At 48.7% G+C, this 23,656-nt stretch overlaps 1 protein-coding gene across 1 annotated transcript in view; it reads right to left on the bottom strand.

The window, feature by feature from the left end:
- Positions 1-23,656, bottom strand: part of CENPI (centromere protein I) — a 29,085-nt gene that overhangs the window by 4,698 nt on the left and 731 nt on the right. The window contains exons 2-18 of the mRNA XM_018576956.1: positions 22,765-22,884; positions 22,549-22,686; positions 20,633-20,751; positions 19,891-19,998; positions 19,438-19,486; positions 18,872-18,918; positions 17,517-17,606; positions 15,231-15,341; positions 12,272-12,415; positions 11,360-11,480; positions 10,196-10,284; positions 9,290-9,404; positions 6,250-6,314; positions 5,962-6,044; positions 3,624-3,756; positions 2,322-2,446; positions 795-843 (exon numbers count right to left, since the gene is read on the bottom strand). Of these exons, the coding sequence (XP_018432458.1) occupies positions 795-843; positions 2,322-2,446; positions 3,624-3,756; positions 5,962-6,044; positions 6,250-6,314; positions 9,290-9,404; positions 10,196-10,284; positions 11,360-11,480; positions 12,272-12,415; positions 15,231-15,341; positions 17,517-17,606; positions 18,872-18,918; positions 19,438-19,486; positions 19,891-19,998; positions 20,633-20,751; positions 22,549-22,686; positions 22,765-22,884 (1,706 nt within the window). The remainder of the gene's footprint in view (positions 1-794; positions 844-2,321; positions 2,447-3,623; positions 3,757-5,961; positions 6,045-6,249; positions 6,315-9,289; positions 9,405-10,195; positions 10,285-11,359; positions 11,481-12,271; positions 12,416-15,230; positions 15,342-17,516; positions 17,607-18,871; positions 18,919-19,437; positions 19,487-19,890; positions 19,999-20,632; positions 20,752-22,548; positions 22,687-22,764; positions 22,885-23,656) is intronic.

Raw genomic sequence — 23,656 nt, 5'->3', positions numbered from 1 at the left:
ATCCCTCTGCTGCGGCTCCCTGTCCAGGGGCGGAACTACCCCCGGGGCCTGAGGCTGTGGGGGGGGAGGGGGTGGGCTGGGACCCCCGCCATTAGAGGGGGACGGCCGGTACCCATGTGAGGGGTCTGGGCAGCCTGGGGGGCCTCTTACATGAATATCAGCTGTACCAGGGACGGCATGGCAGAGGTGACAGGGGAGGTCAGGCCCCAGCAGCAGCTAAGAGGAGTTGGGTGGCGGTACAGGGAAAGAGACCCCCGGCGACGCAAGCCCACCTGAGGCCCTGCACAGCACACCATAGTCACAGATGGTCTGTGCAGGATCTATGGTGTGCTCTGCAGGGTCACTCTCAGGTGGGCTCTGCGGGGTCTCAGGTAAGCCCAGTGTCCAGTGTGTTACTAAGCCCAGAGTCCAGTGCGTTACTGAGCCCTCATGTACCATACATATATACATGCTTTACATAGCATAAAAAGGTAAAAAACAATATATGTTGTGTTCTCTTCATTTTAGATGTCAAAAGGGGTTTTGTGGCTCCCAGTGTTTTCTTTTCTGTGGGAAACGGGTCCAAACGGCTCTTTTAGTGTTTAAGGTTGCCGACCCCTGGTCTAGGGTATAACCCCACTTAGTACTGCTTTGCTACAAAATTGAGACATGCTGGTAGTAAGAGCCTGATCATAAATGCGGAGGGGCGAGACCAAAGTTCCTCCATGGATTCCAAGAATAAGGATTTTACGGCGAGTACAAAAATAGAAGTACATTAAAGAAATTCATATAAAAACATACAAAGCTTTTCTTACAGTGTTCTCTTTCTCATCTTTTCTTGCTTTCAGGAGATTGTCTCTGTACCTGTGAAATTACAAAAGAATAAAATAAAATACAAAAAGTCATGTCATCTATGTGCTCACAATTTCCAGGCTAATCCACTGAGCACTAACATGGTTATTCACAAATGGGTGAAGAGTTTGGGGGAAGTGAACAATCTGGGACAAAATAGCCGAACTGGAAGTGAGCTGAATTGGAGAATGTTTCCAAATCAGCTGTATTGTCCCAGATTGTTCACTTCTCCAAACTCTTCAACCCTTTTGTGAATAACCCTGTAAAAGAAAACCAGAGACCGAGTTCTAGATCTGACCTCTGGCCTTCCAGTCTTGCACAACCTCCTCTCCTGGACTGAAAATGTTCTACTCTGATTTCACTGCCTCTAAAATACTGTGGGGGGGAATTTATCAAAACTGGAGCAGATGTGCATGGCAACCAATCAGCTTCTCTCTTCAGTCTGTTCAGAGAAGATTTGAAAATAAAAGAGAGAAGCCGATTGGTTGACATGTGCAGCTGCTCCAGTTTTGAGATAAATTCCTCTCTGTAGCTGCAGTCAAATAGATCCCTGTAGGACATCCAGCTATATGTAGGTATATCTATCTATCTATCTATCTCTATATATATATATATATACACACACACACACACACACATACATACACACACTATATTACCAAAAGTATTGGGACGTCGGCCTTTACACGCACATGAACTTTAATGACCTCCCAGTCTTAGTCCGTAGGGTTCAGTATTGGGTTGGCTCCGCCCTTTGCCGCTATAACAGCTCCGCCTCTTCTGGGAAGGCGTCCACAAGGTTTAGGAGTGTGTCTATGGGAATGTTGGACCATTTGTGAGGTCAGGTACTGATATTGGAGGAGAAGGCCGGGCTCGCAGTCTCCGCTCTAATTCATCCCAAAGGTGTTCTATGGGGTTGAGGTCAGGACTCTGTGCGGCCAGTCACGTTCCTCCCCCCCAAACTCCCCCATCCATGTCTTTATGGACCTTGCTTTGTGCACTGGTGCGCAGTCATGTTGGGACAGGAAGGGGCCGTCCCCAAACTCCTCCCACAAAGTTGGGAGCATGAAATTGTCCAAAATGTCTTGTTATGCTGATGCCTTAAAGAGTTCCCTTCACTGGAACTAAGGGGCCAAGTCCAACCCCTGAAAAACAACCCCCCCCCTAAACTTTACACTTGGCACAATGCAGTCAGGCAAGTACCATTCTCCTGGCAACCGCCAAACCCAGACACGCCCATTGGATTGCCAGACAGAGAAGCGTGATTGGTCACTCCAGAGAACACGTCTCCCCTTCTCTTGAGTCCCTTCTCTAAGTACAGCAACTTTTTACACGTATAGATTTTATTTCTGCATTGATCAGTCTTCCTGAAGTCCAGTTTTGAACACACATCTATGGTGCTGAAGGCGTGCGCATCTCACATCTGCCATTCATTCATATACGTGTGGTCTCACAAGGACCTAAAACATTTTTAAATTCACAAACCTTACCTGCACATTATGTAGCAGAGCTGGTTAAGATTCACGCAGTCTTTACAAACAAGAGCCGGATAGAACACTCCGCCGGGAGGAAGGACGATTAGTGGTAATGAAAAACGAACATATAAATCAGAAACCTGTAAAATAGAAAATGCGTCGGTGCGAATGTACAACAGAAAGCGTGAAAGCAATAAATAAACCAATAATGTTTAGAAACGGCCAAAAATGTGACTTTTTCTTATGTACACAACAATTTAGCATGATGGCTGCTCACTCCCGTATGTGCGGCAATACCCGCTATGTGTGACTTAACTGTAGTTGTTATACATAAGCGGACAGTTTTTGATGTGTTTGTTTTCATAAACTTTTATTTAATCTTTACTTTATTGCCATCACATGGGGGTACTAGCAGATTCCCAGCAGTGTAGAAGCAATCGTGCGGCTTAAAGGAGAACTATGGGGGTAAGTGTTTCTCCCCATATTTCTCCTAAGGGTCACGGGAGGACACGAACTAGCGTCCTCCCGCCACCCAAAGCTCAGTATACCGCGAGCTACAGCATACTGAGACCTCCGCAGCCGGGACGGATCCCGACATTACTGTCGAGATCCACCCAGCTGCGTGATTGACAGCTGGCTCTACCTATCTAGAGGCAGAGCAAGTTGTACCCGCCCCCTCCCCGTCGGTTCCGCCAGTCAGCGATGGAGGATCGGAGCAGGGAATCCCTGCAAGGAGCCGTGAGTGACAGTTCTCTGCAGGGATATGATCGAGGAGTGAGCGAGCGACGGTATGCGTTTGCTCACTTCCCGATCTACTGAGCCGACGTGTGACAGTTTCATTCTCACACGTCGGCTCGAACTACGAGGCTGAGTGATTATCACTGACCTCACCCTAAGGAGTGCATTCCAGAGCGTTCGGCGTCTGGACAATAGAAAAAAGTCACCAGCACACATAAGTTGAAAAAGCAAAATATTTTTTGCCAATAGCTGCATCTCATTGGCAAGCGCTTTCAGGGCCTCGCAGGATCCACTTCATCAGGCTTAGGAACGCACTGAAAACGCAACCCGGGCCGGCTCACTTTATTTTGGGGCGGGAGGGGGTGTGTGTTGGTGCATTGAAGTCAATGGTACCGCCTGCCCGACCCAAAAACAAAGTGAACCGGCCAGGTTGCGTTCCAGAGGCTGAACGCCCTGGAACGCACTCTTAATGGTGTGAACCGGCCCTTACAGCCACCGGAAATCACTGCCAACACCTGGGCATTAAAGAAATGTATAACCTACAACAAGCAGTCAGTGAAGTAAATGTACATGTCTTACCAATGTATAGAAGTCCAGGACGGAATGGAGGAGGAGAGAACTGTTATGCATCTGCAAGCCCACAGTACATAAACGGCCAGTAAATTGGATCATATTTTCAACTGAAGACATCATGCCCGTCATGGTATCATTTCTGTGTGACAAATAGGTTAAAGTTTAGAACGGGCCTGTGACCCGTCAGTGATTCATGTTATAAAAGCACATGTAAAAAGGTCTGCGATGGTGTCACAAAGACAAACGTAACTACAGGAGGACGACTATCAACCCATTATATGGGCGTTACCGTGTTTCCCCGAAAATAAGACAGTCTTGTGTTTTTTTGAGCCAAAAAAAATATAATAGGTCTTATTTTCGGGGTAGGTCTTTTTTTTTAATGTACAACAATCCAAAGTTAACGCAAATCCAAATGAAAAAATCCAAAATGGCAAAGTTAAGAATAGGGTGATAAGGGCAATCACGGGTGCCGCACCTTTCCAAGAGCAATTTGCAAACCAATCGCTGGCCAGAATGAGTGAAGCGCGCTGTCACTATGGATTCATCACAGGCGGAGTGCATTTGGTATCACTCCGCCTGTGACAGGAGCCGGCATTATAGAGGAAGCATCGGCATATGCGGCTCTGCTCCCTCCGCTGCCGCCTCGCTTCCTCCAGCGCCGGCTTCATTGGCAAAGCTGATTCTCTCCCGTGGCTCTTCAAGTTCCCCCTTATGCCACCACCGGCCCTGGGAATGGTCACAACTAGGTCTTATTTTCGGGGTAGGTCTTTGAGCAATTCCCAAAAATAGTACCAGGTCTTATTATTGGGGTAGGTCTTATTTTAGGGGAAACAGGGTATATGCACTGAAAACACTACATGCAGAATATAACTATGTTAAAAAGGGAGACCACTCTATATTGTACCTGGTTGAGACTACGTCCCCCATTCTGACATCTGCAATGTTGCGAATTTAGGCATCAAGGTATCTGAAGGCTCACCCCAAAACAAGGTCCTGATGCGGGGCTCAGCAGCAGACGGGGGACGCCCAGTTAAAGGTGAAAGCGGGTCTGAGTGCAAAACCAACCAAATACTAGCAAATGTTTCGTTTTTTGCACATTGGGTCGCAGGATAGGCAACTGAGGAAATTGACGCCTTGTTAGGGCAAGATACAGGCAGGTCATTGAGTGTGGTGTGGTCCAATACTTGAGCGATTCCTCAGTGAATAGATAGCAGTTGTTCAATAGCCTAGGAATGGGGTAGGCAACCACAGCACTCCAGCTGTTCTAAAACTACAAGTCCCATGAGGCATTGCAAGACTGACAGCCATAGGTATGACCCCCAGAGGCAGGGGCATGATGGAATTAGTAGTTTCAACACAGTTAAATTGTCAAGGTTGCCTACCCCTAGAAGAAGCTTCTTTTGTTGTTTTGGCTTTCAGTTCCTAAATCTTTCTCTAAAACTTGGATACAACAATGGACTGCTGAAAAGAGGACCTGTACTGTGAAAGCTGTGTCCAAAAATAACAACCAGACAACTACTCAACTGTAGTGATGAGCCTGGGCTTGGTACAAACCCAGCTCACCCGAGCCCATTCAAAAAACTGTGACTACAACCCTCTCTTGCCGACCCAATCAATCAATCACAAAGCTATACGTCACAAGGGGGTAGGGAATTCCCCCCACAGCAACTGACTGGACCGGGAGGAGGGGGTGGCAGTCACAGTTTTGAGCAGGCTTGGGTGAACGGGGTTCACACCAAGGCCAGGCTCCTCTCTAGTCACCAGTATTGCCGGTGGTCTACCTGCAGCCGATTTTCTCCAACACAGACTTACCACCAACTTCTCAAATGCAGGGCTTGGTTCCTCATGCCAAAGTTATCCCCCTGAGAACGGGTGATCTGATAAATGGTGGAGTAACGATGAAGCAGCAGCAGGATGAAGCACAGATCCACAGAATGGATGAAGCACAGATCCACAGAATGGATGAAGCAGAGAGATCCTTGCACTGCAGGTCCTCGGGTACAACTTCCCCTCCAGCAAGGAGAACAGTGATCAGCACAGCTGTGATATCCCCAAATCCCGCTATAAATCTGGGGAGGCTGGTGGTTGGAGGCAGCGGTGCCTTAGATCTCACACTGCAGATACACAGCTATGAGACTACAGAACAGGAGTGCCTAGACACAGGACTTTGTTTTCAGTTGGAATATTTGTTAATACTTTCTAAGTTTCAGGCCCATTTTAAAGCACCGGTGCAAATGCCGTGCTTGTTATATTAGCACAATGTCCTGGAAAATCTAGATATAAAGCAGCTCGTAAAATAAAATCCTATGGAGGCATGCAGAGAATTTACTTTGGGACATCTTACTCATTTTCAACATTTTCCACGTAGACCGAATGCCTGATCATCCAGTTCTGCAGCAGTTCCCTCAGACTCTTCAGCACATCAAGCTGGAATAAAAACAAATTCGGCTCTGTAAACTTTTTTTGTGTGTGATATACCCAAACCATTCATTTTACATTTTCCTCGTTCAAATCTGATCACCACAATGAAGTCACCTGGAGAACAGCTATAAAACAAAGCTTGTGTCACACTATACCTAACAATTCCCTTTCATAAGAATTTATTCACAGAAAGTTCATATGATAAACTCACTTTAAACCACAGAGATGACGGGATGAAGAGTTGTGTCAGTGTTTCATACAGAAGGCTTTCAATTTCTGGAAAAAAAAAAAAAAGGATTCCAAATTCACAGAACATAAATTATGAACAAACAGATGACATTCCTTCAGCTTCTCACAACCAACCGACAAGCATAAGAGTGCTCAGGATGTACAGGAGAGGAGCGTGGAGGGTATGACAGGGGGCAGTATGTACAGGAGAGGAGTGTGGAGGGGATGACAGGGGGGAGTATGTACAGGAGAGGAGTGTGGAGGGGATGACAGGGGGGAGTATGTACAGGAGAGGAGTGTGGAGGGGATGACAGGGGGGAGTATGTACAGGAGAGGAGTGTGGAGGGGATGACAGGGGGGAGTATGTACAGGAGAGGAGTGTGGAGGGGATGACAGGGGGGAGTATGTACAGGAGAGGAGTGTGGAGGGGATGACAGGGGGGAGTATGTACAGGAGAGGAGTGTGGAGGGGATGACAGGGGGGAGTATGTACAGGAGAGGAGTGTGGAGGGGATGACAGGGGGGAGTATGTACAGGAGAGGAGTGTGGAGGGGATGACAGGGGGGAGTATGTACAGGAGAGGAGTGTGGAGGGGATGACAGGGGGGAGTATGTACAGGAGAGGAGTGTGGAGGGGATGACAGGGGGGAGTATGTACAGGAGAGGAGTGTGGAGGGGATGACAGGGGGGAGTATGTACAGGAGAGGAGTGTGGAGGGGATGACAGGGGGGAGTATGTACAGGAGAGGAGTGTGGAGGGGATGACAGGGGGGAGTATGTACAGGAGAGGAGTGTGGAGGGGATGACAGGGGGGAGTATGTACAGGAGAGGAGTGTGGAGGGGATGACAGGGGGGAGTATGTACAGGAGAGGAGTGTGGAGGGGATGACAGGGGGGAGTATGTACAGGAGAGGAGTGTGGAGGGGATGACAGGGGGGAGTATGTACAGGAGAGGAGTGTGGAGGGGATGACAGGGGGGAGTATGTACAGGAGAGGAGTGTGGAGGGGATGACAGGGGGGAGTATGTACAGGAGAGGAGTGTGGAGGGGATGACAGGGGGGAGTATGTACAGGAGAGGAGTGTGGAGGGGATGACAGGGGGGAGTATGTACAGGAGAGGAGTGTGGAGGGGATGACAGGGGGGAGTATGTACAGGAGAGGAGTGTGGAGGGGATGACAGGGGGGAGTATGTACAGGAGAGGAGTGTGGAGGGGATGACAGGGGGGAGTATGTACAGGAGAGGAGTGTGGAGGGGATGACAGGGGGGAGTATGTACAGGAGAGGAGTGTGGAGGGGATGACAGGGGGGAGTATGTACAGGAGAGGAGTGTGGAGGGGATGACAGGGGGGAGTATGTACAGGAGAGGAGTGTGGAGGGGATGACAGGGGGGAGTATGTACAGGAGAGGAGTGTGGAGGGGATGACAGGGGGGAGTATGTACAGGAGAGGAGTGTGGAGGGGATGACAGGGGGGAGTATGTACAGGAGAGGAGTGTGGAGGGGATGACAGGGGGGAGTATGTACAGGAGAGGAGTGTGGAGGGGATGACAGGGGGGAGTATGTACAGGAGAGGAGTGTGGAGGGGATGACAGGGGGGAGTATGTACAGGAGAGGAGTGTGGAGGGGATGACAGGGGGGAGTATGTACAGGAGAGGAGTGTGGAGGGGATGACAGGGGGGAGTATGTACAGGAGAGGAGTGTGGAGGGGATGACAGGGGGGAGTATGTACAGGAGAGGAGTGTGGAGGGGATGACAGGGGGGAGTATGTACAGGAGAGGAGTGTGGAGGGGATGACAGGGGGGAGTATGTACAGGAGAGGAGTGTGGAGGGGATGACAGGGGGGAGTATGTACAGGAGAGGAGTGTGGAGGGGATGACAGGGGGGAGTATGTACAGGAGAGGAGTGTGGAGGGGATGACAGGGGGGAGTATGTACAGGAGAGGAGTGTGGAGGGGATGACAGGGGGGAGTATGTACAGGAGAGGAGTGTGGAGGGGATGACAGGGGGGAGTATGTACAGGAGAGGAGTGTGGAGGGGATGACAGGGGGGAGTATGTACAGGAGAGGAGTGTGGAGGGGATGACAGGGGGGAGTATGTACAGGAGAGGAGTGTGGAGGGGATGACAGGGGGGAGTATGTACAGGAGAGGAGTGTGGAGGGGATGACAGGGGGGAGTATGTACAGGAGAGGAGTGTGGAGGGGATGACAGGGGGGAGTATGTACAGGAGAGGAGTGTGGAGGGGATGACAGGGGGGAGTATGTACAGGAGAGGAGTGTGGAGGGGATGACAGGGGGGAGTATGTACAGGAGAGGAGTGTGGAGGGGATGACAGGGGGGAGTATGTACAGGAGAGGAGTGTGGAGGGGATGACAGGGGGGAGTATGTACAGGAGAGGAGTGTGGAGGGGATGACAGGGGGGAGTATGTACAGGAGAGGAGTGTGGAGGGGATGACAGGGGGGAGTATGTACAGGAGAGGAGTGTGGAGGGGATGACAGGGGGGAGTATGTACAGGAGAGGAGTGTGGAGGGGATGACAGGGGGGAGTATGTACAGGAGAGGAGTGTGGAGGGGATGACAGGGGGCAGTATGTACAGGAGAGAGGAGTGTGGAGGATATGACAGGGGGGCAGTATGTACAGGAGAGAAGTGTGGGGGATATGGCAGGGGGCAGTATGTACAGGAGAGGAGTGTGGAGGGTATGACACCATGCACAGGAGCTGAGCTCTGAAATTACTGCTAGGAAGGGGAGAAGGGTGATCTGAATTGCTGAGTCACTGCTGAGGTAGCAGGTTAGGCTGAACAGCTTGGAGGGGGAGCTGACCCGCTGAAAAAAAACATTTTGAGAATTGCTCCAGTGTCTACAGCTCGTTTCTGAGGCTCATTTATGGCTTGCTAAGAATATTTAAAAATTCTGAAGTGTCCATAGCTGGATTACAACTGCACGTCAAAAACACTGGACCTTAATTCAGGAGCAGAGAAGTCAAACTTGAAAATGAAGAGTGCCTGGAATAAAATAATCTTTGCACCATTTACCTGAAAAGGCGTGAAGAGGAATCTGGCTAATTAGACACAATATCTGGGAGCGGTGACAGCCATTCCAATGTGGAAGGCACTTGTGAAGGAATTCTTCACTCCCTGAAAGTCCTTCCTGAATAAAGACACAGAGGTTAGAACAGGGGTAGAGAACTTCAGCGCTCCAGCTGTTGTGGATCTACAAGTCCTATGAGGCACTGCAGGACAGAGAGAGGGACAGAGAGCGAGGGACAGAGAGCGAGGGACAGAGAGAGAGAGAGAGAGAGGGACAGAGAGAGAGAGAGAGAGGGAGAGAGAGAGAGGGGGAGAGAGAGAGAGAGAGAGAGAGAGAGAAGAGTGTTCCTGTCCATTCATAGCTTGTGGAGATAGTATGCTTAATATCTCCACAATCATGAATGAACAGGAAGTGATGTAGAGCACTTCCTGTTCATTCATAATTGGGGACACAGTAAACATACGATGTCCTCAATTATTTACAAACACTCAGATCACTGACTGCTTGTACCCGCTCTCCATCCTGACTCGCTGTCAAAGGAGGCTGAGCCGGCGGTGTGGGAGGGGAGCTCCATCTCATTTGACAGCTGGCTCCTCCCCCACTGGCTCTGCCTCCTGTGACAGCTGAGTCCACCCTCACACCGCTCTCCATCCTGATCTGTTACTGAAGTCAGAGTGGAGCGGCGCAAGAGGGGAGCTCGGCCTCCTGCGACATCACGGCTCAAAGCGTTCTCCTCCCCACTGGACGCTGCGCTGTGTCAGAGGGGACACAGAGCAGCGCTCAGCAGGGTGGAGTAAATTCGCGGTTGCACCGCAATTTTGGCCGAAAGATGGCGGACGAAATTTCGGTGCATCCCCATCAGATGCAGATAACATTTTTGAATATGCAAAGGACAAAAAAAACCTGCAAACCTGTAGAAATTCTTGAGCGGTCACAACAGTATCTAGAAAGGAGGCTACGTCTTCTTTAGACTGCTTTTTCCCAGTGTACCAGGCACATTCTAGAATAAAAACCAAAAAAAATAAATACATTTTCTAAATGCCTAAAATGTAGGGATGCACTAATACCGATACTAGTATTGGTATCGTTGCTAATACCGAGTATTTGGGCGAGTACCCGTACTCACCCAAATGCTCCGATACCGGACTTAGGGTACTGGCAGTGCTGCAGAGGAAAATGGAGCCAGCTTCCTGGGCAGTCAGGAAGCCGTATGGCAAGTAATGACACGCTTCTAGCTTCCTGATTGGCTGGCTCCATGCTGATTGGCTAGAAAACCGGCTTCCCGGCCAATCAGAATTGAGCCGGCCAAACATGGAGCCGGCCAAACATGGAGCCGGCATCCCGGGCAATTATGAAGCCATGCAGCATGTCATTACCCGCTGCCCGGGTGCCTGATTGCCCGGGAAGCTGGCTCCATGCCAGTGGAAGCACCAGTATCAGGAACTCGGTATCGGCGAGTCCCGAAAGCAAAGTACCAGTACTCGATACTGAAAAACCGGTATCGGCGCATCACTACTAAAATACATGCAATGAAATTGCAGGCATTCACAACTAGCAGACATATTCTATACTACATTTTAATTAAGATTTGTTGAACACTTTCAAGAGGACCTTCACCCACGGATTTAAAATGACACTAAGCTCAGGAGTTAAATCCTAAAAATACATTTAAGAACCTTAAATGTGTGTTGTGAAGTAGTCACCGCTCCAAGCTCGCTCCCGGGATGGACTATAATCTCAGTACAAATGAGTAAACTAAATATGAGATTGTAGTCCATCCCGGGAGCGAGCTTGGAGCTGTGACAACTTTACAATACACACAGGGATCATGGGGAACGGACGTAGTCACCCTCCATGAAGGAAGGACAGTGTCAGCACCAATTCAGAGATGATTGGAAGATCTACAGCCGAGTGATACACAAATAGGATACATTGTTGTTCATAGTGAAGGGACTTGGATGTATTTTTAGGATTTATCTCCGGAGTTTAGTGTCACTTTAATATCATGTTATTGTATTTTGAGGCACACAGATCATATTCATTACAGGTAATGATATGGTTTCCGGTCATTATACCTTCATGCAAAGTAAATGCCAGCCAGTAGTTCAGCCTCAGCAACGCATCGTCCTCTTTAAGGCAGTTGATGTAGTTCAGCAGCAACGGCCGATTCAGTACACAGCCCATCTGAGCAGGGAGCTGGAACGTTATGGAGAAGAACGTTGTTAGAATGAAACAAAAGGCCAACATTTCCAAATTACAAACAAGGTTCCATTTTAAAACCCATTTACAATTTCACCCCTTTACACAAACTTAAAATGATCTTAAAGGGTTGTTTTTCAGGGGTTGTGCTCCGCCCCTTAGTTCCAGTGAAGGGAACTCTTAAGGCATCAGCACGCCAAGACATTTTGGACAATTTCATGCTCCCAACTTTGTGGGAAGTTTGGGGACGGCCCCTTCCTGTTCCAACATGACTGCGCACCAGTGCACAAAGCAAGGTCCATAAAGACATGGATGGGGGAGTTTGGGGTGGAGGAACGTGACTGGCCTGCAATGATGAGCCAGGTCTTCTCACCCAACATCAGTACCTCACCTCAACCCTACTGAACACCTTTGGGATGAATTGAATGGTCAATTGTGAGCCAGGTCCTTTGGGATGAATTGAAAGGTCAATTAAAGGTCAATTATGAGCCAGGTATTCTCACCCAACATCAGTACCTGACCTCACAAATGGTTCAACATTCCCATAGACACACTCCTAAACCTTGTGGACGCCTTCCCAGAAGAGGCGGAGCTGTTACAGCGGCAAAGGGCGGAGCCAACCCAATACTTAACCCTACGGACTGAGACTGGGATGCCATTAAAGTTCATGTAAGTCCCAATACTTTTGGCAATATAGTGTGTGGAGAACACACACACACACACACACACCTCTGAAGTCCTGAAAAGCAATATACTTATATAGTCAAGACACTCAGATCGCTCCTCACATTGCAATTCAGGATATTTTCTAATAGCTCAGCAAAAGTCTTCACTTTTTCCAATGGCAAAAATAAAGACGCTTCCAAATCTTTAGGAGAATCCTTGTGAACGCCGACACTGCACACGGGGACATCAAAGCCTCTGTTCCACTTCTGCAAGAAAAATAATTCCAATGATATAAAAATTAGTACAGCAAAAGCAGGATTGTCCAGTTACTACAGAAAGCATGGGAACGTTCTTCCCAGGAGCCTCTTCAGGCCCCGTTCACATATAGCGAATTGTCGCCGGCCAATGGTATTCAATGGAGCTGTCTTAACTCCATGTCGCGCGTCGCGGTCGCAAGTCGCTTCTACCGGACCCTTTTTTCAGCAGATTTTGCTTTTTTTCTATGGAGCCCGACGGAGAAGGTCGCGCTACCGTCGCTGGATCGTCGCCCCGAAAGTCGCGCTATCCCGGCCGCTGCAAAAGGTATGTCGCTATATGTGAACGGGGTCTCACCATGATTGGGTTGAGCGCCGCCTCCACAACCTGTAGGACGGCCTTGACCCACCAACGTTCCTTTTTTGTTTTGTTTTGGTCTCATGCCAGCAGATGTCGTGTGTGAATTGGTCTTCTCTGAATACTTACATCAGCCATTGCAAGCTGGATGTGGTGGTTTCCTTTGTGATGGACTCCCTGCACCCACTTGTGTTTTGTATTATTGCCATGTAGATCCCAATTGTGGTGACATGGTGAGGCGCCTTGAAAATTGAAATTTCCTAATAGATTCTTACCAAAATGTTCCCTTAAGGGCCTGTTCACATGAGATCAGGTCCTGATCAGCAGACGTGGAGCTGCTGATGCATTGCCTCTTTGGCTGCGTATTGGCCGCGTTTTTGATGCGTTCCAGTTAGTATGGAGTGGGGCTGTTAGTATGTTTGCTGCAGCGTAGTGCGTTTTTGACGCATTTTTGTATCCGGACCTGACAAAATGTGACATGCAGTATTTTTTCTGTCGTAAGCTGAACGGACTGCGCACGTGAGAACTGGAGCCCATAAAACACATAGGGATACATTTTGAGTGCAGCAGCGTACGGAGCCGGTCAGCACACAAAACAGACGTCGTGTGAACAGGCCCTTATGGCGCCTCATCATTCTTGGACATTATGATCGTTGGCTATGTGGGGGGCTCAAAGCTCAGAGCGGCTCTCCTACAGGTCTCAGAGACAGAGCTCAATCCAATCATGGTGAGGTGCCAGGGAATGGGAAATTTTGGTAAGAATCTGGTAGGAATCTTCTGCTTTCTACACGGTGAGAAGAAATACACCACCAGATATGAATTCCTGATTGAGGTGACTTTACCTCGTTCTCAACAAGTCATAAGGTGCCCATACACTGTACGGAAATCCCGCGATCGTACGATAATCGTACAGTGTATAGAAGGAGTGCGATCGTTTCTACTGTACGGTCGCACGTCTTCCGTCGAACAAGCAGGCTTGAAAACCCGCCGAGAATCGTACGATTCTCGGCGGATTAGTGGCCTGCTTGTTCGACAACTGCCAAACAGGCCGATGTGCGCATGCGCACTCTGACCATTTGCAGTGATTGGAAGCTTGCCCGCTATGCGGGGCGGGCTTTCGATGATCGCAAGTACGATCTGCCTGTCCAAGATGGGCAGATCGTACGAGCTTTTAATAAGCTTACGACCATCGCAAGACAAAAGTCTTGCAATGGTCGTAAGGTGTATGGGCACCTTTACTTGTACTCGCCCAAATTCTCCGATAGCGGTCAGAGGGAGATTTCCTCTGACTGGCAGTGCCGCGAGGGAACATAGAACCGGTAAGCAGGCTCCATGCTGATTAACTGCAAAGCCGGCTTCCCAGCCAATCAGATCTGATAACATGGTGACAACCTCCACCCTGCAGACACCTCATTACCCTCACATCGATTCTCGCTCTCCAAACCGCTTTACCGCCGCCTGACCCCGGTGTGTGTACAGCCCCCGCAGTGCCGGCTTGATGCTGTTAGACGCCCTGTACACACACAGGAGACGTGGGCAGATCCGGGAGAGCTTGGAGAGTGGCCCTGCTGGCAGAGGGATATTCGTGGTACAGTAATGACTGCTGCTGAGGACGAATAAGCGCGTGTGTGGAGAATGGGGTGTCTGCAGGGTTGAGGTTGTGTCACCATATTATCAGATCTGTTTGGCCGGCTCGATGGTGATTGGCTGGGAAGCCGGTTTCCTGGCCAATCAGCATCGGGCTAGCCAATCAGCATCGGGCTAGCCAATCAGCATGGAGTCGGCTTCCAGGGCAATCAAGAAGCCGGGCGGTGGGTAATGACACGCTGCCCGGCTTCCTGATTGCCTCTATGCTACTGGAAGCACCAGTATCTGTGAGTACCGAAATATAAATATCGGTACTCTATACCAAAAAAACGGTGCAGCACAAATTTTTACATATACTATGACGTGTATGTGTGTGCGCGCGTGTACACATATCTATATATATTTGCTACTTCTACTACTTTTAACATGACCGCCGACCAAACACAGACTCCGGCACCGATTTAGGGCCCAATCATAATGGATCTCTATGATTAAGCCTTATTTCTGGGCGAAACACATCAGAATAAGAGTTTGTGTCTGCCGGAAGTGTTGATGAAGTAATAAAGTTTTATGGCATTCAGCAGCCATGCGACCTCTGTGTGATAATGAAATCTACCAGCATGGAACTAGCAGGGTTTATTATTTGAAACAACACTCCCTCATCCCCCCCGGCCCACTCAGACAGTGAGAACTAAGCAGGATTTTTCAATCCTGGAGTTTGCAGAAAGAGCATCTAAAAAAAAAAGCTGCTATTTTTTAATATGTTTTGTTCTGCGATGTGATTGGGAACGTGTACTGCATATAAAAGGAGGTGTTCTCCCAATATGTTTGCAGAATGACACATGAAAGCTTTGCAGACCAATATATAAAACGGAAACTCACTCTTTTATGAGACTGCGTCAGTTTGCGATCACAGTCCGGATCTCCCGTTTTTTTCCTCAAAACAGTTTTCCACTCGTTGGCAAACAGAAATGTTGATTTCTGGAAAAACCTCTGCAAAGAGTTAAATATTTATTACAATGGATACCCCCTATTCATTCAACAGGCCAAAATCATACATGAAATTTTTTGGATACATGTACAGACCCCTTTATGAATGATCGTTGGCTAAAGCACCAATCATTAAAAAAAACACTTGTGTTCACCTCTTTTCTCCCTTCATTGTATCTCTGTGCTGCAGCCACTTCCTGTCTACATGCACTCCAGCGAGGGCTGCATGGCATTTCTCATGGTAGGTTTCCTGATGGTGACAACAGTGGACCATGCCTGCGTAATGTGTGATGAAATGGCCACTTGTAGTCTCCATCGACAGGGTGACAATGCAGCAGCACAACTGGGAGACAGGGACACAGCGTTGTCATGCTTTAAACAGGAAATGTCTGAACAAGAACCTTCATGGCATGTTGAAAAGTTAATTCTTGTGAAAGCTGAACAGACTTTTGAAATGACATGATCATGTTATACTTTATCTAAATACTTTGGGTGTGTGTAGTATGCCAGGCCCCCTCCAGCCGCAATTTACCAGCTGTCATTTTGACAGCCGAGACTTTCTTTCTACTCCTATATAGAATGACGAACAGCATCTGCAGTGGCAAGAAGAGTTACAATGTAGCAATGTCATTATTGCTTCATAACGTCTCTGGTTCATTTAAAGCCAAATCAAAAGGGTTTACGACTTTACGTCATGAAACCCATGAAAGAATGGATAAGTAGCACTCAGAAATCAAGGATTGCTTTATCTATAATTCTATCCAATAGTGGTGTTTGAACAAGGTTTCAAGATTTTGGGTGGGTGGCTCCTGAACGCCACAAGGATTTCCACAATTTCCTTGGTCTGTAATAGAACTCAGAAGGATCCGAGATTAAATCCTCACACTAGGGATGCACCGACACTAGTATATGCCGAGTATTTGGGCGAGTACTCATACTCGACCAAATGCTCCAATGCCCAGCCCGATACCTGAGCTTCTGGTATCAGGAAGCCGGGCAGCGAGTCATTGCACGCTGCCTGGCTTCCTGATTGGCCGGGCAGCCGGCTCCATGGCCAATCAGGAAGCCGGGGACTGGTCGGGAGGCTGGACAGCAAGTCATTACCCGCCCCCCGGCTTTCCGATTGGCCAGAAAGCCGGCCTCATGCTCCCTCGTCACCTGGTGATGAGGGAGCCGGCTTCCCGGCCAATCAGGAAGCCGGGGGGCGGGTTGCCTCGTTTACCTAATGGACAGAAAGCCGGCTCTATGCTTCCTCATCACTTGGTGACGAGGGAGCATGGAGACGGCTTGCATGCTAATCAGCAAACCAGATGGCGAGTTATTACACGCCGCCTGGCTTCCTTAATGGGACTTCCGGTATCGGTTAGTACCGGGGAAAAAACATTGGTACTCGATACCGAAAAACCGCTATCGGAGCATCCCTACTCTACAAGTTAACAGTTTCAATACAAAATGTATTCCAATGTAAGATCAAGGGAGTGATTTCTGGTCCCAGAAACGCGTTAGCTCTCTTTGATCTTACAATGTAATACATTTGTATTTGGACCATTAACTTGTGGCACTGAGCTTCAATCTGACATCGTATTAGTCTCACGATGCCCATGAGGTCAGCGCCACTCTCTGCACCCTTACACAGTGAATGCAGGGCACAGTGGTGACCGGAGGCCATGCAATCATAGTCTGTCCTCAGTCTTTCAGGTTTAAGGATGCCCAGTTGCCCGAGGACATCTTGTGGCCTGAAAAAATAAAACAATACTGTGGGGGACAGCTTCAGATTAAAGGTCAAATATGCAGCTATTTAGCCTTGAGTAGGCCTTTAGGCTTTCAGAGATGCTATTTTTATTTTATTTTTTCACCTGCGAGGGGACTTTATTTTATTTAGCCCCGAGTCGGCCCTTAGGCAAGCCTAAATTTAACAGAAACATGACAATTATGAACTCTATACTTTTTAAAACGTGCCTTCACATGTCAATTTTCTTGCTGAATCAAAGGAAACGTATTAAAGCCTGCACCAACGTGCACTGTAATGCACTTTGCATTGCATGCAAACGCATGCTGCAACATGTGTCGCTGTGTTTTGATGCGTTTCCAATGAGAAAACGTGTGTACAAAAACAGACAAGTGTGCCCCCCCCCCCTCAGAAACCAGACATATGAATATGGATCGGTCATAACTTGCCTTATATCTGCTCGGTAAACTGACAGAGACCAGTTCAGGGCAGTAAACCTTGTACAGGGAGAGAAGACCAAGGATGTGTGCCTGCATTCCCTGCGAATAAAACACAAGTATTCATTACCTCAGAGTACGACAGTTCTGTTATTAAAGAATTCATGTCAGCCAAGGTAACAAAACCAAATCCTCTCTTCCACCCGAGTGTAGCCCTCCAACCCACAGACCTCGGTGATGAATCATATGGACCTGGCTGCTGGAGACTTTGTACTGATCTCAACCCATTAGTAAGCACTGGGGGCTCGAGGTCAGGGCTATAAGGGCGATTTTATTTTCGTGACCAAGATTTGACGCATCGAAACCCAAGAACAAACCCTCCTTGACTGCTGAGGAGGAACATTCTTTCAAGGACAATAAGGTGCACCTTAGTGTCAAAACTGCTGGAAAAAGAGCTGCTAGGAATTGAGAGGGGTATAAGGAGGTGAGGGGATGCCCTTTGCAGGGACACGGTCACTTTGCCTTGGATGACTTTTTGAGGGGCACCCTGGGTGCATTAAATCCGGGGCTCTGCACCATGACCAAGCCTAACCTTTAATTAACCCTTTCGCTGCCAAGGAAGTATGGCATACGGACCTACAAAAGTGCTTCCAGCTGGCCAGGTCAGTATGCCATACGGACCTGGCATTTACAGTTCTACTATAATATCCCAACCTGATCATTGTGTACCCTACCCATTGTATTTCAAACTAAGGGCTAGTTCACACCAGCCCCAGGGCTTTCTGGCCCGATTCGGTGCCGGAACGCACTGGATCGCATCCCGGCCGACTCACTGCGTTCTGGGGCGTGGCGGTGCATTGAATACAATGGAACCCCAGCCACGCCCCCCCCACAGTGCAATGCCCGCATTGGAACGTGTGGCACATCAATGCCTGCGTTCCAGTGCGGCCAGAAAAAATGCTGCATGCACTATTTTTTTTGACCCGAACTCAGGCATTGATGTGCCACGCGTTCCAGTGTGGGTGGTCGCACTGTGTGCCATTGACTTCAATGCACCACCACGCCCCAGAACGCAGTGAGCGGGCCGGGCTGCGATCCAGTGCGTTCAGGCACCGAATCGGACCCGGAACGCACTGGGCCTGGTGTTAACTAGCCCCAATAAAAATGTTGTAAAAGAAAGAAATGCGCAGGCATCGCTATTTGTCTGCACTGCAGCACACTTATGGTACAGAGAGGCATCGCCCACAAAATGAGGCACATTAGACAAGAATGCAACTCACCTGAGGATTGAACGCAACAGTAAGTGATAACATGCACTACACGTAGCACATTCCATGCATACAAAGTAGCACCAATACAGATCATACCTTCCTGCTCTGCAGATCCAGGAGAACACGGACTCTGTAGGCACGAACTGTCAAGAGAATAGGCATTCAGATTACACATAAGTTGATCAAACCTCCAGTGAAGGTAATACAGAGTGTTTTATGTGTTTTTGTCCACTTTATTGTTATTTGAGGCACTTCTCCTTTCCCCATTTGTTATTGTTTTATGTGTGCATATACTTTCTGTATCTGCAGTGCTCAGGACGAAGAAGAAGGAGGAGGGGGGGGGGTTAAAATACAGTAAAACACCTTTAGAAATGGAAATTACTACAGTGACACCAAGTGGTCAAAATCCAGTATTACAAAAGCGTTAGAGTCCCTGTTTCTCTAGTTTCACAGACTGCATTTGATGAACAGACACCAATAAAAGAAAAAAACATGACGAAACGTTCTAACCTCCTTGCCACTGTATGCAAATCTAAAATGAGAAAAAATGCTTTTGCCTTTAGTTATATGTTAAATAAGAGGAAACAAGAGTCTCATGGACACATTCTGAACACCTTTTAACGCAGGAACCTAAACATTCTACGTGTGTAACCCTAACTTACCTTGTCCTTTGTCAGTTAGCAGATACAGCAAATGACATAAAGATGGACACTGAGGAGGAGATAAAAAAAAAAACACAACAACATATGAGAGACCTCCAGGGGTAAGATATCCCTAAGGAGGGTACTGGACTTTATTAAAGTGACACTGAGCTCAGGAGTGAAATCCTAAAAATACATTCGGGTACCTGAACTCTGGGACAACAATGAATCTTATTTGTGTATATCCCCCCCACCCAGCCCTGCTTTGTTGATTGACAGCAGTTTCCAGCAGGAGCCTCTCTTTAAAAGCAGCATTTGCTGGTTGCAAAGCGACACCCTTCTGGAATGCAGAATAAGATCCGTCTGTGATAAGAGTTCCAGAATACTATTGGCTGCATTCCAATTGGTTGGTACAGTACTGAAGTGTCCACAATTACTTTAAATGTTACATACACAAACAATATGGATTCATACCAACGTGTCATCTTGCAGCAAACAGAAAAAGAAATTGTAGAGAGGAGAGAAAACCTCTTTGAGGGAAACGAGATCAAACACAGAGATCAACCATCGAAGAAACAGGATCTGCAGGGAAAGAGAAAAAAACAAAACAATAGTGATCTTAAACAGCATTCACTTTGTCAGCAATCTGATCTCCAGTATCTCTTCTATTGGATCGGACTACACGGGCCAGACTTCCCTCCCCCCATCCATCAATGAGCCTTGGCCGCCCATGAAACTGTCAACGGTTTTCCTTCCTTGGATCACTTTTGGTCGGTCCTGACCACTGCAGACCGGGAACATCCCACAAGAGCTGCAGTTTTGGAGTTGCTCTGACCCAGTCGTCTCGCCATCACAATTTGGTCCTTGTCAATATCTCTCAAATCCTTTTACTCGTCCTTTTTTTTTGCTGCCAACACATCAACTTCAGGGCCAAAATATTCACTTCCTGCCCAATATATCTCCCCCCCTCTTCTAGGCATCATTGTAATATATCCCCCCCACTTCCAGGTGTCATTGTAATATATCCCCCCACTTCCAGGATCGGCGTATATTTGTTAACATTAACATGTAAATGACATGCTCAGGCAAAGTGTGAGCATTACCATTAGCGGTTTGACATTTATTAGGTTACCAGATTTACCATCAGTGATACGCGATTGTCTCATGCGGACACCACGGAATGGGAGAAATAACGGGGATACAATGTTACAAATACCTGAGTTTGTGTGGAGGATTTTCCAGTACAAAACAGAGACAGGGCGGAAATCAAAGTGCTTTCAAAAATGTCAGCGGCGGGCACGAGACTCTTCAGGATGTGCGTGTTCACCTTGTCCACTGGGAAATAACATTTACATCCATGAACAAAGCACGTAAAATACAAACGCATCATGTCACATCACAAGACCCAACAAGGATTCCAAACTAACATACATGTGGAAATAAAAGACAGGTAGGTAAAATACCCTAAAAATACCCAATAAATAACCCCAACAGCAGCGCACTTGAGGCAGGATCTGCCTACGTATGGCTGAACACAAGGGTAAAGGTGGGGAATGCCCAATTTAAAGATAACCCCTTAAAATGCATGTCGCCCCTCGTCCATAAAGAACCCCCCCAGTTACCTATTCACAACCCATAGATATGGTCACTGTGAAGCTGCCGGGTACCACAAAGCCTCTTCACAACAAGTCGTCCCATGCCCAATGGATTTCCTATTCATTAGCGGACCGCTTTTAAAATCTCCCTCTTGCCCCAGCGGGGAACAAATTTTCTACTGAGATCAATGGACATCATGGAGGAGGAATTCCCCACCTGCATGTAAGCACGGGGGCAGGATACAGCAACATCGCTGACCTTACAGCTAGGTTTGGTCAATGACATTTACCCAATATGGCTGTGTGACCATATAAGGTCAATGACGTCATCACAAGCATCCCGCCCCCTTTGTTTGCATGTATCTTCATGTCAGGGGTTGCCCCCTGTTGGCAGCTGATTGGGGCACTTGCAAGTTTGGAGCAACTCAGGTTTGTTCCAAACCGAGCTCATCCCTAACTGCGAGTATGCGCAGGAGAAGCAGGACAGTAGGGATTGTCAAGATGAGGCTTTGCAGCGCTACACAGGCAGCATAGTGCAGGTCTTGGCAGTGCGAGAACAAGTGTGTGGCAGGTGAGGGATGATCAGGGAGGGCAAGTGAGCCCGCTAAGGGAGCAATATCTAGCAGAGAGGGGATACCGCTAGTGACTGGAAAGTTCCAAGTAGGGATGCACCGATACCAATATCGGTATCAGTGCCGACACCGAGTATTTGGGCGAGTACGAGTATTCTCCGATATCGGAACTTCCAGTCAGAGGGAGATGTCCTTCTGACCGGCACTGCCGAGGGAACATTGAACCGGCTTCCTTTCCAATCAGGTTATGACACACCTCCCAGCTTCCCGATTGGCTAGGAAGTCAGCTTCACCTATTGCTAGGCAGCCTGGCTTCCTTACTAATCAGGAAGCCGGGTGGCGCGTAATGACCCACCTCCCTGATTGGTCAGGAAGCCAGGCTGCCTAGGAATAAGTGCAGTCTACTTCCTAGCCGATCAGGAAGCCGGGTCATGACATGCTACCCGGCTTCCGGATTGGCTAGGCAGCCTGGCTTCCTGAGCAATCAGGAACCTGGACGGCCCTTCATAACTTCCTCACCAATCAAGAACCTGGACAGCACCTCATGACTCCCCACCGGCTTCCTGACCAATCAGGAACCTGGACGGCACCTCATGACTCCCCGTCAGCTTCCTGACAAATCAGGAACCTGGACGGCAACTCATGACTCCCCGCCTGGCTTCTTGATTGGTGAGGAAGCCAGGCAGCCTCTGAAGCAGGTGTTCATTCGCTAGAACCCCGGCTTCACAGGCAATCAGGAAGCCGGGTGACGGGTCATCATCCGCTGCCTGACCTCCTGATAACCTGGGCACAAGGCACCGGTACCCGCGAGTACCCAAAAAACAGTACTGGTGCATCCCTAGTACCAAGGGTGGTTGAACACAACATTTCAGCCAGTGAGCACTTCATGCAACTTCAACTGTATTTATCTAAACGATGAGTTTTACCGAAACTTTTTACTAAAAACTTTGCCAAAAAAAAATTACCAAGGTTGCCACTCAGAGCCAGCTTGAGGAGAACGTCAATGGCTTCGGCTGGAACCCCTTCGGATAATCCAACGGCCTCTATCGTGGTGAGATGCTGCTGCAGAGCAACGTTTCCTTTTGCTGGGACTCTGGAAGTGACTAAAATAGGAAACAGAAAAGAGACTCAGAAATTGCCGGCGGCGCGAGGACAACACCCGCCAAAGGCCGAATACGTACTACGCTTGAAGTAGGCAAGGGCTTCCTCCAATCGGAGGGCAATCCGTTCATGTTGGCTCCGTCTCCGCCTAAGCGATGGGCTCTCCATTCCGGGGTCTTCCATCAATGTTTGCCGGGACCCTGAGGAAGGAAAGCTGAGTGTTTAGAGGAACGATATGGAGGTGCCGGGACTTCAGAGGTGATGGACAAAAAAACCCTCCTCCTGGATCATCCGTTACCAACTACTTCACTCCCCAGCCACCTCACCTTCACATCCATCAATGGCTCACCACTGACACCTATCCCTCCCTGGCAGCCTCACCTAATGCCCGGCAGCAACCCTCCCTAGTCACCTAATCCCCCCACAACCCTACCAGGCCATCTCACCAACCCATTGCCGACATTCATCCCTCTCCAGCAACCTCAATCCTTTCCAGACCACTTCACCCCCACTGACAGCCATCCCTCCCCAGCCGCCTCACCCTCCTCCCGCTGACATTGATCCCTCAAATCTTGAGATCCACTCCTTCCTAGCCACCCTACCCTCCTTCCGCCCGTCATCCACCAGTTCCTTAATCACTGCCACCCTACACCTGAAAACATCCTCCCTAGCCACCCCACCCTCCTCAGCTGCCCTTCCCCGCCTGCCTCACCCTCCTCCCATTGATATCCACCTCTCCCTGGCGGTCTCGCCCTCCTCCCATTGATATCCATCTCTCCCCAGCTATCTCACCCTCCTCCCATTGATATCCACCCCTCCCCGGCGGTCTCGCCCTCCTCCCATTGATATCCACCCCTCCCCGGCGGTCTCACCCTCCTCCCATTTATATCCACCCCTCCCCGGCGGTCTCACCCTCCTCCCATTGATATCCAGCCCTCCCCGGCGGTCTCACCCTCCTCCCATTGATATCCA

This window comes from Nanorana parkeri, unplaced genomic scaffold, assembly GCF_000935625.1.
Source record: "Nanorana parkeri isolate BGI_ZX_2015 unplaced genomic scaffold, ASM93562v1 scaffold81, whole genome shotgun sequence".
Taxonomy (NCBI): domain Eukaryota; kingdom Metazoa; phylum Chordata; class Amphibia; order Anura; family Dicroglossidae; genus Nanorana; species Nanorana parkeri.
The sequence above is the reverse complement of the archived record's forward strand: the minus strand, read 5'-3'. Positions and strand labels throughout refer to the sequence as shown.